The 20,459-nt window shown below is 33.3% G+C and overlaps 1 protein-coding gene across 1 annotated transcript in view; it reads right to left on the reverse strand.

Annotated features, from left to right (window-relative positions):
• The window catches only part of LOC129756773 (uncharacterized), a 40,881-nt gene extending 22,076 nt beyond the window's left edge, over positions 1–18,805 (reverse strand). Inside the window, exon 1 of the mRNA XM_055753781.1 lies at positions 18,229–18,805. Coding sequence (XP_055609756.1) covers positions 18,229–18,274 — 46 coding nt within the window. The 5' untranslated portion in view covers positions 18,275–18,805. The remainder of the gene's footprint in view (positions 1–18,228) is intronic.
• Positions 18,806–20,459: the final 1,654 nt, after the last annotated feature.

A 20,459-nucleotide genomic window follows, 5' to 3' on the forward strand; every position in this document is an offset into this window, starting at 1 on the left:
TTCTGAATCTGAATTCTGAATCTGAATTCTGAATCTGAATTCTGAATCTGAATTCTGAATCTGAATTCTGAATCTGAATTCTGAATCTGAATTCTGAATCTGAATTCTGAATCTGAATTCTGAATCTGAATTCTGAATCTGAATTCTGAATCTGAATTCTGAATCTGAATTCTGAATCTGAATTCTGAATCTGAATTCTTAATCTGAATTCTGAATCTGAATTCTGAATCTAAATTCTGAATCTGAATATGAGTTCTGAATCTGAATTTTGAATTCTGAATTTTGAATCCTGAATTCTGATTCCTAAACCTGTATCCTGAATTTGAAAACTGAATCTGAATTCTGCATCTGAAATTGAATCTAAATTATGTATGAGTATGTAGAAATGAAAAAAAAAACATAAATTCATTCTTCAACACGAGTAAAAAAAACGAGGGTCATAAGATCTTCATATAAATTCCCCCCCAACGCAGTTTCCTGTACGGCTCTGCATTTTGTTGACACCCGGCATGGCTTTAGACACTATAATTTCATAAATGAAATTATAATGTCTATAGGCATGGCGGACTCTGAAGGAAACGCCCATCCGCCATTTGCTGCATTGAAAAGCAAGAAGTGTAAGATATAAACACTGTTGCCGTATTTGCCCCAGCAGACTGAGAAACTGCCCAGACCACGGTGCGTCTTAGTAATGCCTTTTACCTATTTGAGTTTGAGCCGCTTTCAATCAAGCGTGCCGATGGTTTATTGGATAGCGCTTGCAACTTGGGATCTGAAGGGTTTTGGTTCAATTCTCGAGTTAATAAAAATATTATTTTTTTATTTTGATTATCTTCAATTTATAAATGATTGCTGGTGCTGCTGCTTCGAGGCGCCACTAGCAACTTTTTTTTATGCCATAATAAGTATGATATGTATTTGGTAAAGAAAACGGTTTCAACTATTTTGTTTTTTTCCCGTTTTTGAAAGGGTTGTGTAGAAAAAAAAATGCATTCTTTTGAGACTAAAATCATTTTAATTGTGCAGCCCAGTTTCGCAAAAACGTTCTAGACATTTTTAAAATGGCACATACAAATCCACGGACATCAACAGAACTCGTCGAGCTGAGTCGATAGGTACCTATAAAGGTATGTCTAAGACCCATAATTAATGATCTCTCAAATCGACCGATAACCAAACCTTTCTGTTAGAAAGGCAAAAATCGCATGCAAATCGGTTGATCCAGTGAAGAGTTTTGCGTGTTCTTACATTTCTGTATGGGCTGTCTCTCTCCCTGTTTTATATATTATGTGTATAGCACCAAACCGAATAGCGACAGTAGGACTAGCGACGCTTTTTTACTAGCGAGATTCCTGTCATTCGAAGGTTTGTTTTTCTTTTTTCAGGCCAGTAGGCGATTTCAATGTAGTACTCGAACATTGTTTATGTTATTTACTGTACATTTTCCATAGGCCATCAATCGCATGCCTTAAGTCTCCTAGGAAACTCGCGCTGCGTTATTATTATTTTCAACGTCGCGACGTATGCGACGTGTCGCTTGTAGGCAAAGCTGCTATGATTATCATCGCTCATATTTTGGATGTTTTCTGCATGCATAATATATAGATTATTTCTATCCACAATTTTGTTGAAGAAATTGAAAAATTTTCCGAAGAAATTAACGATGTATGAACCATGTAGAAAATATATCATTTTCGAAACATCAGAAATTTTCAGATTGTTTTGTAAAACAACTGAAGAAACAAAAAGCTTCATTGTGGTGAGAACGGAAAATATTCTCGGAAGGGTTTATTAGTTTTAATGTAAACTTTATAACTAGCGAAGAATGAATATGTTTATAATATCAGTGAAACATGCTGATACAGTTTGCTGAAAGGAAGATTTTTTTTTCATCAAAATAAAAAATTACAGGTTAAAAAATACCTCATGTTTATGTTCTAATATAATAACAGTAATTTTTAGATTTTATCACGGTCAAAAAAAAAAAATCACCGTGAATATGACGAATCCGTGAATTTGGTGACAGCAAAAATTAAAGTGGAAAAAAGTATTTTTATTGTCTTCAATCAATTATTTATGATATTTTCAGTGGTGGAAACGTTAAGTTTCAATAAATTTTGATCATATGATGTAATTATCAAAGATTACTTAACACAAAGAATCGATTTCAGTTCAAATTCTTCTTTTCTTTAGCCATTTTTAGATTTTTTCTTGAAATAAAAACATGTTGAATATCAATTTGATGGTCTACATAAATCTAATTAAAGTGTATTATTTAACATTTATGAAAATTGTCGTTATCTCTCATGTCGATTTTGAAAAAGAGTTCAAAGAAAAATGTATTAAAAAATTTCTTCTGCAAATTTCAAATTTCAATAATTTAATATTCGCATTTTCGATTGACTAGAAGTTTACTTTTTCGTAAAATATTTCAAAATTTGCCTAACTTAGTATTTTAAAGTGTGTTTCTCGAAATTGTTTTATGGGAAGATAAGCACTTTTTACCATAGGTAGAAAAACAAAAATCTTAGTCCTTTTTACATAGTTTAAGGCAAAGCTAGCAGAATTTCATGTTAATCTTCCTAAATTATCCATTCAGACAATACTTAGGCTGTTCAATTAGGATTGCGCACGCCACCATTTCAAATAAAGAAATTTAACAAAGAAATCAGAGGCCTCTTTTTTATTTTCAAAAACACTTAAATTCATTCACATATTTATATGATTCGCATAACCTAAGTTTTACTTTTTAGAGCGGCTAACCAAGCACAAATAACAACACAAGCATTAGCAGACGTTAAAATACTTATGACGATTATTACAAGTGTTTTTAAAATACAAATGACGATTTTTATACTATACAGCGAAAATAAGCAGTTCAATGGCATTTTCAGATTTTTCAATACCTATTGCAATAACATAAACCATTAAAAAACATCATGAACAAAGACGCTCTACTGCCAGTATTGATAAAATCGAACAGTGTTAAAATCTAAAAACTACTGTTTTAACCTAAAAATTATAAGTGATTAAGAAAAGTTTTCGTACGAAAAAAGTTAAATTTGTATTTTAATCAGAACTTTTTAATACCATTGCTGAAGACAGGAAAGAAATGACGAGTTAGTACTAAACTTTAAAATTGAATAATCAAATCGTTTGAATAAAAATGCTTATCGAGAAAAAAGTTTTCATTTACTCCAAGTTTATATCAATCTAAAATTTTTAAGGTTTTAAAGTAATCCAGAAAACAAATCTGATGAGCAGTTTGCAAAAAGTTTCCTTGAAGTTTGATTTCTCATTATAAATTCAGAAAATCTCCTAAAAGAAACAAAGATGTTTGCATAATTAAAGCATAAACATCGGTTCAAGGCTTCAATGTTGAGCCGTTATCAGCCAAGCGAATCATCATCAGCTTTTAAATCAGGCCTTTTTATCATGGCCACGTGTTTAGATTCGGCAATGCGGGAGCACAGGTGAGATTTATTTTCTACGCTTCAAACTGCTTACAAATGGTTTCGTTTTGAATGAATTAACCAACTTCGCAAAAAATAATGGATAATTAAAAATCAACATTGTCAAAAAATAGGATCTGCTAACTTTTTAGTTTGGTAAGATAAAAAAAAATTGTAGCTCTTTTAAAAATCAAAATCACAAAATCTATCATACTTTTGTTTACCTGACCAAACTTTTTTTTTGTAATTATAGGAACAAACTTGTAGGTCGTTTTCAAACATAATCGATTAATAGAATTTGATTGAATTCAGCTATTTCCAAAGCCCTTTTTGCATTTCTTATACCATGAGCATAATAAAACTGCTATCATAAATCACACAAAGATTGTGTAAGATGAAAATACAAAGCTTATCCGACTACCAGAGGTAGTAAATCCTAATCAGCATCTATTCCATCCGTATGATCAATCAAATTGGAATCAACTCGAACAAGCACCTCAATGAATTGAATTTTTTTAGAACCCTCAAAGTGACGATAGTTGATCATAAATAAAACACTTCTCTGTCATACATTATGTCATTGATTATGCTAAACAAGAGCCATAATCTAATTTAAATGTAGGTACTGGACCCATAAGATTTACTTCTATTGACGATCAAATTTTTTTTAAGTAAAATAAAACAATTGCTTGAGTTCATAGCGAAACAAATTCCGAGAAAGATGTAAAAATTTTAAATCCACACTTTCTAGTAGTTTATTATGTATTCACTCTTTAATAGGCGAATTTCTGAATCAATCTTTTGATTATAAGACTAGCATACATAATTGAATATATGATAAGAAAACCTATTGACATAGATCGAAACTGTTTCAACGAGGCATTTTCGAGTAAACTCAATTTGTCATTGATCAATCATATGTTTCATCACACTACGATATGACGATCATCTTTGATGACGCCAATAAATTCGGCTGCGAGTTTTGAACTTTTTGTTTCAACGAATGACCCGGAGCCATGATAAACTTCCTACCGATCCTACTCCGGTGGAATTAAAGCGGCTATGCTTTCTAGAGATGAATTAAATTCGACACCAATTTGCACGCGATGATGGTGGAAGTCATGAGCTTTGAAATATGATTTTCAGTTTTTCTTTAGTTCAATCCATATCGGGTATGTTTTTCGCTTTTTTGTTTTCTTACATGTGCACTCTATAATCATCGCCCACCGAAGTAAGATTTAAAATGATTTTCTATTTTTATTTCTGCAGCGATGCTGGTTTCGGTCAGTCAGTAGTTATCGATGCTTTTTGGGAACCAAATGAAGAGAAAATTCGGAATCTTTGAATCATGGGGCTATCGAAGGTTTTCGATAGCAAACTCAAAAACAAATAAACAATTAAAAAGTGAAAGCACTATTGAATACTTAACTTTCGATTCTTATTAAGTAAATATTATCAAAAGTTTAAAAAAATCAATTATTGTCCACGATAAACTTGCTGTCGAATTCGTGCTTTCGCCTAGTTTAATGAAAAATTTTGTATTTGATTTTTTATCAACAAGATTGAACGCAACCCTATAAAGACCGAGTCATGCGATCGTGACTTAGAGGATAGCGTTCAAGTCTTCTGTGGGATGGTGTTAGCATCAGTATGATGCAAACAGTTTTTTGGGTTTTCTTAAGGTTCTGCTTAACTATCGCCAAATATTTTTCGATTGGGTAAAGTTCTAGTGTTTTGGGAGGGTGCTTATCCTTGGGCACAACTTAAATGTTGTATGCAGCAACATTCAGGTAATTTCGTGAAAAAATTATTACGTATCAGCAAAGACTACCCTACGTAGCCTTAGTCGAAATCAGATATCTTTTAGTAAATTCGACAAACGTTGGTACAAATTTTTGAAAAACCACATGAATGGCATTTCAATTGATTGTAAAGATTTAAATCTATCATTTTGTATATAAAATATGGGCAAGTCTGATGAAAACTTTTAAGAAATCACGAATAACAGTAAAGGGGAGATAAGCGCATAACGAGCATCCAGGGCATAATAAGCACTCATTTTTTCTACAAAAGTACGTATTTTCTTAAACAAATTTTCATGAGGTTTTGTTTCGTACTTTGTACCTATGGTATTAATGTTTCACCAAAAAATAAACATCCTTTTCATCTTAACAGAAATCTAATATATAAAGATGAGTTGGACTATATATGTTTGTTTGTTTGTATGCACCTTATACAAATCCACACCGCTGAACCGATCAGCCTGAAATTTGGTACAGAGATGTAGTTGAACCAGGGTAAGGTTTTAGTAAATTTGTTGACTCAGGGCGAACAGCGCACTATTAATAAGGGCAAGATGAGCGTTTTCTGCCGTATAATTTAGCAGCGAATTCAACTCGATGAAGTCAACTGAATAAAAGAGCTACAGCTTGACTTATTTCATCTGTCGATTTGGCCTATTGGTAAGATGTCGGAGAGTAAATCAGTAGACTCGAGTTCGATTCCTGTTCGAGGGGTTTTATTCACATACCATTCATGATTGATTTTTTTTATTGTTACATTATACGGCTAGTAGCATCATCCGTCAAACAAAACACCAGAAACATAATGTTTGAGCATATGTTTATTCTTTGAATTCTACAAACAGACCTAGATTATTATGTTATTGCTTTGTTTGATGAATCTACGCTTCACCGTTTAGTGTAAAATGCATCGATCATGAATGGTAAATGAAAAAAAAATCACCTTGACCAGGAATCGAATTCGAGTCTACTGATTACCTCTCCGACACCTTACCAATTGGTCAATTCGACAGATGGAACAAGTCAAGCTGTAGCTCTTTTATTCCGTTGACTTCATCGAGTCGTATTCGCTGCTAGATTCCCCGGCAGAAACCGCTCATCGTGCCCTGGTTAATGGTGCTTATACTGCCCCAGGGGGGTTCTCATTATGCCTCTACAGTGACTGGTTTTCAGCTATCGGCAAAAAAAAATTTAAAATGCATTTTTAAACGTTTTCATTTACTTTTTCAAGTTTCATCCAATTAAGCAATAGACTATTTGAGTGTCTGAACACGAAACAATGATGTAATTTACATATTATAGCTGTTCTCTATGGTTAAATAAACATTTTCCTTAAGGTGGCCATCATGCCCTTATCTTCCCTATTTGTGCTACTATGTGTATCGGTTAAATTAAGAATGAGATACTGCGCTCCTTAGAAAAAGTCTAACCTCTTTTTAAAAGTGAGAATTTTTTTCCGGTAATTCCAGGATAGTGGCCGAAACTCCCATGTGAATCACAAATTTTTACATATGATTGAGAAGATAAATTTTTCACAATTTAAATAACCTAAAAAATGAATCTCAAAATATAAATATCGGTCGAGATATGCAACGCGAGGAACGAAATCAATTTACTAGTCAAAATGTTCGATAGTTTTTGTAAAACTATGCGAAAGTTATGGTAAAGTTAGTTTTCTATAGAAAACCGCCCCCCCCCCCCACCTCCCCCCTTCCTTTTCAGTCGGAGCAGTTTGAAAATATCTTTGAAAACCGATTCCAACAGCTCTTACCAAATTTAACATTGATAGTCATTTTCTCCATACAACGAAAAGGCCATAAGCATCCACTATTGGACAAAATGAAAGCACTAATTCTAGAAATTCGTGTAGCTCGTGATTGTGTGTTTTCCGGACTTGACTTAATCAGGGATGCCAGTTATAACAAATATTTTGTTTAATTCCTTTTCTTGGAAAAGAAAATATAAGAAACTTGAATAAATAAATTGATGAAAATATAATTTAAGAAAATTCGTCACTGTTATGAAAACATTTTCTCACAAAGTGTGTATCAGAGCAATTGATTTCGATTGATTTTAATGAGATTTCATTATTGATCACTATATGCCCTGTTAATTTTACTTGCAACAATACTTCATTTTCGGAATAAATCACTTTGAAAAATATCTCAATTTTTTTTCCAAATATATTATTTAAAAAAACTGCTCAACTTTGCATAAAATGTTTGAAAACTAACAGTTTAGAAAACTAATATTTATTTATTCTGTTGCCATATTATACCCAATACGTGTCATAACTTTTCTATACTAGATGACGGAGGAGTTATTTTAGTTTAACTCAAGCTAGTAAAACTTAATCAAAATTAATAAAGTATGTATTGGTTGGAGTTACAAAAAAGTTATTCAAAAATTTAAAATTTATAATTGGTAAGAAATAAAATTCTGAAAAAAATGTGCACTGATGCATCTAAATGTTTGGCTTTGAAATTAAGCCAATAATAGGTTTTTCAACGATTTTGAGCTTGAGCTTGAGCTTAGATAAACCGTACATTTCAGTAGTTGCTACTCCGTGATTGATAAGAACCATCAAAATTGTACATAGATCCAAATAAATGGGGCTTGGGATTAGCTTACCATTTTCTGTGTACACGTTTCGAAGGTTCCTTATCTTATATGGTCAATAACGGCGCCGGCCACGTCCTTACGGTTCATCGGGGAAAGGGAAGGATTGTTAGTTCGACTTCCGTTGCTACTAGAGACCGAATACACCTCTAAATCTCCACGGTCGTCACAGGAAGGGTGGTTTGTTAGTGGGGAAGGTAAATATGTATGATCTGGATTCCCTTTGGGAAGGGATGTGATCAAAGCAAAGTTAAATATTTAATGATCGTCGCGTCGCACACTGTCGAGTACATCGCGTTATTATTTAGAGCAAATACGTCCTAACGTGGCATTGTCATACAAGTACAATGCCCTTGGCACCGGTGCAACTCACCGAATTTTATCAATAATAGGTTTTTCAACGATTTTAGATCAAAATACAAGGCAAGTGTTTGTTTTGATTAAGTCGTATGAACCAATATAAAAAAAACTGAGTTATTTGCTGCAAACGATTGATAAGCATGTACTTTATCTTTGGTAAAAAATTGGTTTCATTTTATCATAAAATAACTTTTACACAATGATTTGAATTAAGGACATATGATGACTTTTTCATTTTTCAGTTGCGTTTTTGCGTCATTTTCCGTTTTGAAAATCCCGGAATAAGAAAACAACAACAAAACGTCATTTTGCGTTGCCGTGTATTTGCCGGGGTGCAATAGGTCGCTAAAAACATTTCGTTAGGTTGGTTTTTACGACGTAATGCTTCGTCGCGAAATTGTCTTTGTCAAGTTAAAAAAATTCGTGTAGGTTTCAACGAAAACTGTGTCCGGAAGTGATTTTGGCTGTCCTGATAAAATAAATTACTCCAAATTTGTGTTCGGTGAATACCATCAGTTTCTCTATTATTATTATTCATAGTATTATTTTTTTTCATTACAAAGGCAAACGAAATAATCAAAACAAATGTGCGATGCTTTTTACACTTCTTTAACGGCCAGTAGCGCCAATGGTAGTGGTCGGAAATGTCCGGGTGGACTCCCAATGGCAAGTCCTACAACGCAATAATTACAAATTCCATCGCTCAATGATTTTCGCGTACTAATTGGACAGGATTACCATTTGAAACCTTTCTTCAAACATCTCCGAACGAATAACTGAGGATTTGGGCCAATCAGATCAGTTTTGTAACCAGAATTATCAAATGATCAAAAAGACTTTTGCGCCAGAAGTGAAATGCAGTATGTCGTAAGTACATCTTCATTGATAAGAACTGATTTAATGCAAGTTTCAAGTACATCATCATGTTCTGCAGGGCTTGTGATATAGCTCAGTTGGCAAGTCTGTTGTCTCCTGAGCCGATATCCGCGAGTTCGAGCCAAATAGTAAACATCGAACACAGTTGTACCGGATAATTTTTCAATAACGATCCGCCAACTGCAACGTTGATAAAGTCGCGAATGCCATAAAGATGGTAAAACGACTATAATCGAAACAAAAAAAATCATGTTCTGCGTTCAGTTTTACATTACGTTTCGATTTTGCAGACGAATTTGACCAGTAATAACAAAGCAAGAATTAAAAAGGTATTTCAGAACTTAAAAATTGATTTAACGTGCCGGGTGGTTCGGGTGGAACAAAACCAAATAAATAAATTTTTCTATGTTCAACTAGGTACTATAAATTTTAGAAGCTAACACATCTCCATCGAGTATAAACCGAAGAAAAAAGTGATGATTTATCCGGACGGCATCCCTGAACTTTATGCAATTGTCCAACAGAGGTGCCAGCCCAAGTAACAATTTTAGCTTTATTATGGTCAGCAAAATGTCGTTTGGACCATAGCATTAATCTTCATAAAAAGCTAAAGTACATTCTATAACATCACCTGGACTCTAATAAAGCCAAAATTAGGCTATTTGGCCCTATCCTAGGAACGTCATTATGACCAATCATTGTTAGTCATCAATATTGGTCACCAAAGCTTTTAAAAAGCTATTATAAAACATGTTAGAAATTTTTGTTTTTTTCGGTTCTGTCAGTTCTCGGAGTTTTTTTTATTTTTTCCAGCAACCGTAATGGTTGATGAATGATGATTGCATTATTCAGATATGAATCTGGTAAAATTAATAGCTAAAAAACCAATGTTTTACCCATATAATGAGCGTCTTTTCTACTGCCAGTCAAGATTTTAGGTAAAATGTATATGAAATAGTATCTTAAAATAAATGCGCCTCGTCAAATCTGATGGTCAATCATGATGGGATTGAAGGAAAAAAGGCCTGAAAAAATATTTTCCAATGCTGGCATTGTGAATCCATCAACATGGCGTCATTTTGTACCCTTCGATTTTGCAACCAACATGGCGTGAGTCAATTCATAGTTTTATTATGGTTTAATGATGACCCCAAAAAAAGCTACGATTTGACGTTTCTCTCGCAAGCAAACCAATTACACGCTAAGGTTGAGTTCCTCATTTCTGAGTTGTTAATCATTACTACAGTAAATGAGGACAGACTTTTTGAATGAAAAGGGATTGGTTTTCAATGACCCGTGGAATAAATCATGAGTTGAAGTCAAATTTCGTTGTCTGACGCCATCTTGAAATCCAAGATGGCGGATTCCGCTGAACTTTAAAATGGTGTAAATGACTTGAAATCGCATGAAACCCCAACAAAATGGGTATCGGGTGAAAGTGCTAAACGAGTAGAAGTCGAATTTCGCTATCCGACGCCATCTTGAAATCCAAGATGGCGGCATCCGCTCAACTTTAAATGCTTAATGCTGACAAAAAGTCGCATTAAACCACCACTATACGAGTATTGAATGAAAAGGCTAAGCTAGAAGATGTCGATTTTTTTCTTTCCGACGCCATCTTGGAATCCAAGATGGCAGCTTCCACTGAATTTAAAATGCTGTTAATCAATGAAAATCGCTTGAACACAACTTTTTTTCACGTAATACTACATTAAAACTACTATTTTTAAACAATTTAGATCATTTTAAATCACTTTTATTATTTTTTCATTATGTTTCTAATGCATTTAGAACTTTTCTTGTTTTGTTTATAGTTTTTGATTGTTTTTGCCATTTATGTAATTCTTTTATTCCTATCATGCTATTATGTCTAAATTGTGTTGGTCTTATTCTAGCGAAAACTATAAGGTTATGTTGTTTCTGTTAACCGTCTGATTTTGGCACATGTGCCAAATTCGATGTTTCCAAAATCGAATGTTGCCAAAAACGAACGGGGTCTGTATTGTGGTAGTTTTTGTGGGATTTTCAGTCACTTACAGATTTTTAGAGAAACGCGAAAAGAGATATTTGACTTCTATCATTTAGCCTGAGCACCCAATACAATATATTTGAGAGTTTCATGCTATTTTCATCCATTTACAGTATTTTTAAGTTCAGCTGAAGCCACCATCCTGGATTTCAAGATTGCGTCAGAATGCAAAAATAAAAACTTTTTATAGCTTATCCCAATTGACAAATATCCATATTTTGGAGGTTTCATGCGATATTCAATGATTTAGAGCATTTTTTAAGTTTATAGAAAGCTGCCATCTTGGATTTCAAGATGGCGTAAGATAGCAATATTCGACTTCTACTCGTAAATCCCTTCACCCACTACCAATTTGGGTTTCATGTCATTTTAAGTCATTCACTACATTTTAAAGTTTAGCGGAAGCCGCCATCTTGGATTTCAAGATGGCGTAAGATAGCGTAATTCAACTTCTACCGGTTGATTTCTTTTAACTTATACCCCTATAATATAGGTTTTATGCAATTTTCAGTCATTTACAGTATTTTTAAGTTGAGTGGTAGCCGCCATCTTGGATTTAAGATGGCGACGGGCAACGAAATTTGACTTCTACTCGTTTATTACTTTCACCTTATAACCATATTGTGAAGGTTTCACGATATTTTCAGTAATTTACAGCTTTGAAAATAAAAAAAGGAAGCCGCCATCTTGAATTAATGATGGCGTCAAGCTTTTTTTTCCTACTATTTGGGCCCTTTCACTCAATACTCATATTGTAAAGATATTCATACCACTTTCGGTGATTTCAAGTTTTCAAAGATGTATTTTTTTAATTTAAACTCAAAACCAACACGCATAACTTACCAAAAATGTGTAAAAATGGGAGTTCCAATTCAAATATGTGCTATCTAATCTGAGCGTGTCCTGTTTTGACATTTTGATCGAGAACTGTCACTAAGTTTTATGGCGGTTTAATAATCAGGCACTGAGTGCTATTATAGAACATGCAAAAAAAAGCTTAGAGCAAACTTCTAAGTTTGTGTTTTATTATAGTTTTAAAAAAGCATTCATAACTCTTTCAAAATAACTAAAACAGTATGTTTAATAAAAGTTTTATTAGCGTTTTCAAAACCATCTGCAAACATATGTTCGAAAAAAAATATAAGCATTCTGCATGACCATAATAAAACCGTCATAAAACGAGCTGCACAAAAAAAATGCCATAATTAAACCATAATAAAACTTCCTAATGCTAGTTGGCATAATCTGTGTTACTTGGGAGGTGGCGATGTCAAATAACAGGATTAATTTATTTTTCAGGACATCGCTAGCATAAACAGGTGATGTAGACGCCTGAATATATGCAACAAAAGATAGCATCTACTGGGCTGGACTGCAGTTCATATCGATAAACACCATTCATCTGAACCGATGGTTTTCATCGGTTAAATGGGTTCAACTACTTATATTTAGATTTGTTCGATGATTTCATCCTTATTGAGTTTTTTTGGAAATCAGCAAAATTCAGGACATTTTAAAGATCTTTTTTTTTTATAAAAAAACAGGATAATTCGGCAGTTTTCAAAATGGTCTTGGAAAATAAGGACTATTTCTGAAAAATAAGGACACCTGGCATCTCTGTTACGAGCTTTAAAAAAATCGCAGTGTTGTAATTCCATTTCTGTCGCCAGATAGCACTATTCGTGTCTCCAGTTTCCTCGTTAAGTTGTGTATATCGATTGAAGAATATCTGCAATATTAACCATGCGCATTTTTATGTTTTAACTGTACATGGGTTTTATATTATGTAAAAAAGTGTGGTTGAAGTATTCACAAAAAATAGACGCAAAAAAATATGACTTATTCCCATTTTTTTTTTTGGTAATACTTCCACGAAGTTATTACCATAACAATCAATTTTGGGATTTTTTGAAAATTTGCAACATTATAGAAGAGAATCTTCTCTATTCAAAAGTTCAATCGGGGTCTAGAGAATTTGTTTCTATTAATATTATTTCATAGTTCATTAGTTATTGTAACTTCAGATAACATATCATTTTGTATTGTTACAATGTGGTGTAATATGTGAATAAATTACCATTCTGTTGGTGTGTGATAGAAAATCTAAACTTACTTATTCTAATTGCTGATTTAACCTTAACTTGCAAAAATTGTTAAAAGAATCCACTTGAAATCTGACTCCGAAGTAGTTAATCAGCAGGTAAAGAATTTCAGAGAACAAAATGCCTCTAACTAAAACAACTTATTCATATAAGCTGAGCAATTCACCGAAACAACAAGGATATTGGTACGTGAAGTAAGAATAGATCATAAATAGAGTGGTTTACTAATTTTAATTATTCTATTGATGATTAAGTATGTTCTTTATTTGTATAACCGGTTGAAAGAACACACAATCAAAATTTTCTGGAAGTGTGTCACTCTATCATATCTATTAAGATTGAAAATATATCTACAACAGGAGTTTAGAGCAACCACGAAGTCTGTTCAAATCATAACAAGTTTAAATATAAAAAAAGCACTTAAACAGTTTGGACATTTGTTCGAACATCATAGCATTTAGTGGTTAAATTTAAAATTTTAAATTCTTATCAAGAGCTGTATATTTTTCCATATTGAGCTGAGATAAAAGGATTCCATGAAAAGTTACTTTCGAAAATGATGCCTTAATTATTCTCATGATCGAAAACAAATATTTCAGAATTGTTTAAATATAAAACCGATTTTTGTATATATTTTTCAAATTCTGAATAATATTGCTTTCGTTTTAGACAGAATCATTGGAAGTAAATTAACTTTAGACCATTGATAAATCCTTTCAAGATTAAAGTTGATCTTTCTACCAAGTTCTGATACAGAAAAATTGCTTTCAGTTCCTAAATATATTTGAACGTCATCTGCAAACAAATGCACTGAACAATACTCAAGCACCGAAGGTAAGTCGTTTATAAGAAGTAAGAACAATATCGGACCCAGAATAAAACCTTGAGGCACAACAGACTCTATTGGAATGAACGGTGACAAATCACTATCCATTGACACAGCTTGATATCTTTCTTGCAAATAAGACCTCAGTAAAACAGCAGCTGATCTCAGGAAGTTAAACTGTGTTATTAGCTTATTTATGAGTTTAGAGTGAGATAGTCTATCGAAAGTTTTAGAAAGATCAATGAGCATCATAATAGTAATAGTTTTTTTGCCAATCGAGTCTGCGATGTCATTGTGAACCTTAATTAATGCAGGCCCGGTTCTATGAAATGCTATAAAACCTGATTGATATTTAGTTAAAAATTAAATTCATTCAAACAATTAATTATCTGTTGGTTCAAATGTTATTCGATTTTTTTTTTTTTCAAATCGTGCATAAAACACTTATGGCTCTAAGATTCGTTATATCAGTAGAGTTATTTTTTTCGGAATTGAAAAAACTTTCACGTTTTTCTTCTTGTCTGGACTTTGTAATAATTGTGTTAAAGTTTCGTGACAAAACTGATAAAAGATATGGTAATATAGTTTTGACTGACTTAATGGAAATTTTGTTAAGTCCAATAGCATCTGAAATAATTTCAGAGACCGCATTAGTTATTCCAGTGTCATGGACTGTACTCAATGAGAGACCGTTAGGGCTACCTGATGGACATCGCTCTTCAGTAGTGCTTCGTGTAAAGTTCGAAGAAAAATATTCATTCACTTCTGGGACGATTGGATAGACAAGAGTTAGCTAGATTTTTAGATTAGCCATAATTTTAAATAATGTTCCCAAATTTTCTTGAGGTCAGACTCATATTCAGTTGTTTTTGATCATTTTTCGTTTTAGCTTTCTGGGTTAGGAAGGTCACTCGATTTCTTAGGACTTTAAGATTATTTCAATTTTCATTAGTTTTGAATCGTTTCCAGGCTCTATACGCTTGATCTCTTTTGATCATAGCAGTTTCAATTTCAACATTAAACCATGCATTTTTCCTCAATTTCATAAATTTAAGACGAAAACAGGGCTCATTCACTTCTATTCGAAATGCATTAAGTATTTCAATGAGAATATTGGAATATTCAATGCTATAGTATGGTCACCTATCAACATTATCGAGGTAATCAAATAGTTCATAGTTAACATTTTCGTATTCATTTGTAATGTCAGAAACCCTCACATTCTGGAGTCCTAGAAAAATTAAATAATAAAATCTGTTAAAATCAGATCATGTTCAGGAACTCCTGGTAAGGAAATTTATGGCATATTTCAACTTGGCTTTATACTACGACGACTTGATACAACTTAATATGATCGTGGCAGTTGGCTCGAACTCGCGGAAATTGACTCAGGAAGCAACAGACTTGCCAACTGAGCTATATCACAAGCCCAAAATATTTTTGGATTCCAGAAAGCAAACAAAAAAACAAATATTTTCAAGATGCAAAAAAAAACAAGAGCTACTTAGGTGCTGATTAAAAATGTGAAATAAGTTTATTTCTATAAGCTCGAGTTTTTAGATAACTAGGAAAATGGGTAAAATGGTTTACTATAGAAGACTACAAAGGTTTTAAAATCAAAGTTTCGAATTCTCTTCTCAAGGACTCAAGGATATCAAATACTGAAAGACTGTTTTAAATGATCTCAGAAATAGTCATAATTTTATATATTCAAATTTGAAAAGTTGTTGAATATAATTTCATAAAGCGCTGTGTTCCATAAATCTAAATAACTATGCGAGATCAGAATCCTTGGTTGCATGAAGGATAACAAATAGATAAAAATCTTTTGTAAGTGTTCATATAGATTAACTAGTTTAGCATAAGGTTGCCAGAATTTTTTCCACTCCCATCCGGGCCTAGCAATTCTGAGCATTTTTTTCAAAAAAACCTGGCAAAATCCGGGCATGGATTTCAATTTTTCAAATACAAAAACCGGGCAAAATTTATGTTTTATTATATATAAAAGCAAAGAAAAAATGCAAAAAAAAATTAAATTAATATTTAATTAATGTAATTGCAGACTTCCAAGAACTTTTTGGAACACTGAAATATTTAAAGGTTTATAAAAGTAAATCAGCGAAATTATTTGAAATAACCGTTAAAAATTTCCATACTGCTTATCGATTTTGTCCAAATTTATTAAAAAACTTTGATTTTTTTTTTTGTTACTTTGTGAAAATTGTGAAAAAATCCGGGCAATATCCCGACTTCTTTCACGATATCCGGGCAACCGGGCCGGACCGGACTTTCTCGAAATTTTGCATCAAATATCCGGGCAAACCCGGATAAAACCGGGCAATCTGGCAAGCTTAGTTTAGTAGTTATCAAAGATCGTTTATACTCAGAACTGATAAATTATAAAATTCCAAAAATGCATGTAAAAATGATCGAAAAAATCAGACGGATAATTCTCAGACTCTGGACGTTAAAATCTTCTAAAACTAGTTGTCAGATCGTATAGACACCAAAAATACTGTTCCTTGAGGTATTATTTATTTTTGAAAGAATCTGAATACAATGAGGATTAAACATTTTATGTTTTGAGGAATAATTAGACTAGCTTACAATTTTTTAAAAAAATCGTGAACTTTATTGGCTGACCTATATATTTAATGTGAAATCGAGCACTGAATCCGAAAATGAAATTCAAAAAAATCTCTGTGGAACAGTTTTTGAGTTATATGCTCTAAATTTGAAATTTCGGAAATATTAAAAATGTACTTGAACTCTTTTTTTTTCATACTTAAGGTGATTAAATTTTATATCGATCAACTGAACTTCATTACTGCGTATGATCAACAGTATTGTTGATACTAGTTACTTTATGGTAGAAAAAATTATAAAAAACGATTTTTTTAGAGAAAGTTTTGTTCCCGCAAAAGTTATAGACTCAATGATAACTTTAAAAATAAATGATTTTTTATTGGGCTTAAATATAAATTCAAAACGAAGGTAAATATAAATTCAAAACGAATGGTTGCTTTAGCATAACAGTAATTTTTGCAAATTGAATAATTGAACGACACGCAATGTACTTATCATAGTATAGGAAGAATTAAACATGGCAAATCTCATTCGCTCTAAGTCAAAATCAGTGATTAGCGTTTTTTCAATTTTTATCCGATTTTGTAAATTCGTTTTGAATTGATATTTATGCCCAATAGAAAATCTTTTTTTTTAATGTTATCAATGAGTCTAAAACTTTCTCTGAAACGAATTTTTTTTTTTATAAAATCGTTTTTTATAATTTTTTCTATCATAAAGAAACTAATATCAACAATACTGTTGATCATATGAAAAAAATAAGTTTAGATGGTCGAAAGAAAAATTATTTAACTATAATATGCAAAGAAGAAATTCCGAATTAATGTTATGTATTCCTAGATATTTGAATCTGAGTACAAGTATTTTTTTAATTTTTCCAAAATTTCATATTTGGAGCATATTACTCAAAAACGGTTTTACTGAGATTTTTAAAAATTATATTTTCGGATTCAGCGTCTAATTTCACATCAAAAGTGATCTTCAGTTTACTTAGTTCAAAAATGCTGTAAACTGGTGTTATTTGTAAAAAATTAAAACATTTACTCGTGTAACTTATCCACAAATCTGTTAAAAAAATTTCTTTAGTCAATGAATTTTTACGTGAATAGTACTTAGGATTTGGAGCAGTCTTCTTTATAATGTGCATTTTTTTCTAAAGATATCTGATACCTATGATAATAATAACTCTGTACTATTCATTGACCTTATCATGTGTAAACCAATTTTTAGGTTTTCTACCAATGAATGATTTGTAAATTTGTAATTTAAAGGGTACTTGCTGTTATTTAAAAAAAAAAACAGTTACCAGCCCAGCGAAAGCATAACGATCAAGTGGATGATCGATTACCGAATTTCTCGAGAGATGGTATAGGCGACATTTCGTAACAGCAAATGCCTCGTTTCAGGGTGCTGATCACCCTTACCTAGCATTAAGTGACGAACCTAACGAACGATCATCTAAGGGAGTGCCCTCAACCTAAACCTGCCTGAACTCAATAGATCGAAACGCCCTCCTTGATCGGAATCACATTCAAACGGGGAGGTTACATAAATCATGAATTTAAGTACCACTTACCGATCATTGCGAACGCCAGCACCACCAAAAGTTCAATTTGTCTCATCTTACGGTATTGGACCCCACGAATAAATTGCCGTGCCGCTTCTTGGAGAAACCCGATGGAAATTCAGTCAACTATGTACTTCAGTGGCTTTTTTTCTTTCCTTCAACCGTGTGTGGATTTGTCCAAATAAGCGAAAAACGATAAGCTTCGGCTGTTTCATAAATGTGGCGCTTATTCGGGTGAAAACTTGAACTCTCTCTAAATCACTCTCACTTTTCACCTGCAAAAGGCGGTAAATCTTCACATATAGGCTGCACAAGATGAGCCGAAAAACTGAACTCGCTCTGAAACTTTATTTTTGCTGCTTTTTCGTCGCTTTTTCCTGCTTCGATTTCTTCAGCTGAAACTGTCAGACATAGGCCTTGGGGCACGTTTGATAATTTCACGGATTTCTGCGGCGGCCTCGACTGATTGCTGCTTGGTGCCCCAACTATTTACAGCATTCGTGTGTGACCCGCACCGGATGTTGGAAGGCAAACAAATTTCCCAAACATGTGCTAGCCAAACAAATTCAAAGCAAATTCCGGCAAAACGTCCAGCCCCAGCGAAGGATCAGCGTAAACTAATTTTAATCCGTTCCGTACCTGACCAAGAAGCCTTAAACTTAAAGAAAACCGCCCCGGCAAACAAAACCGGACGCATTGAAATGACGGATGATGCCTAACGATCATTGAAATGACGAAAAACTCCATCCGCCTGGCGATCGTCTCTAACAAACCCTATTTAGTATCTTTTTTTCCCAAGGTGATGACGTTTCCCATGGTCCGGTTGAAAAAAATCGAACACCACCCGCCCATTCAGCAGCGACTGATCGATCAGCATATCTAGGTACTGGTACTGAATGAAGGCTTGGCTGTCTATAGTCGATTGATAGACAGACAGGTGGGCTTCTGCCCAGAAATCGCTGAACCATGCTGAATAAGCATCAAACGAGATCTAATCGATCTCCTCGAGTTTTCGGTAGCGGTAGCAGTATCTCGGTGTGCAGTTTTTCGTTTTTCAGTGGAAATTAGAGTTGAGTCTCTGAAAAATCGAAAATCTTCAAATGATGCTATTTACTCACTAGAACATTGATGGTTCTGAAATCTTTACTCACAAAACTCAACTTAATTTTGCTTTAATTTTTTTTTTAATGTGGAATCAATTACAGGTATTTGATCTGATCTGAACATTTCCGGTAAGATAAGGAAAATAGACATCTAAGATAGTATAAGTTCACAAGATTGTGGTGATAGATATTTATTCTCTACCCAAGCAACCAAATGTCTCGTAAAAAAGGTCAAACACAGCTTAATCAGCATAATAAATGTGCTGAAGTTCGTTCAATTCAGCCCAAAATTTAGGTGCTTATTGAAACTTTGAAGCTCCATTACAGATTTGAACGGCTTTCTGTTCAGCTTACAAGTAATCGTTTAATCAGCAAAAAAAAATCTTCTATCCTCTCTTACTTCGCTCGCCACTAGCCCATGTGGTGCTACCGATTTCTCGGCATCCATCTGTATTCTCTCCCATCATCTCAATTCATTTGACTTAACTAATTGCTTTGTATTTGACTTTTTTCGATACATGCCAGCACGCACGCCAGTTCTGCAATCAAACAACGTAATGAAAAAAAAAGCCCAGAAATCAGATTTGAACCGCGACCCTTCGAGATGATAGCCAAAAACGCTGCCACGAAATTTGGAGTGGTATGAGGCTTTTCTACAATATCTACCTTGTTGCCTAACAAGCGGTTAGCAGCGAAGACGCATGTTAATTATTACTAAGAAACGGCATATACATCAAAACATCCGTTAAAATAATATCGGTTTAAAAAAAATGGAATTCCATGTATGTAACTTTAACGCATAAATTATACAAATTCTTCAGTTTATCTAGATATTTAATACATGAATTGATTCTACTGACTTTCAATGTGTGATAAATTCATGGTAAATACAGTTGTACGAAATTTATTAAAGGGAAAAAAATTATTCTTTTCATAATCATAGTCACGGCGAAATAATTGTCTACAGGAAGTGTGCGAATGTGCTCCAAAGTACAGTAAATAGCGGCTCGCTCAGTAGTGTAAACTATGCTTCGTCTCGAAGCTTGAACGAAGCTTCGAAGCCCTCATTGTACACTGCGAAGCCGGTTGCACCGTCGATTCTAGAACCATCAGTGAAGAACATTTTTATAGGATCAA

The sequence above is a fragment of the Uranotaenia lowii genome, chromosome 3 (genome assembly GCF_029784155.1).
Source record: "Uranotaenia lowii strain MFRU-FL chromosome 3, ASM2978415v1, whole genome shotgun sequence".
Taxonomy (NCBI): domain Eukaryota; kingdom Metazoa; phylum Arthropoda; class Insecta; order Diptera; family Culicidae; genus Uranotaenia; species Uranotaenia lowii.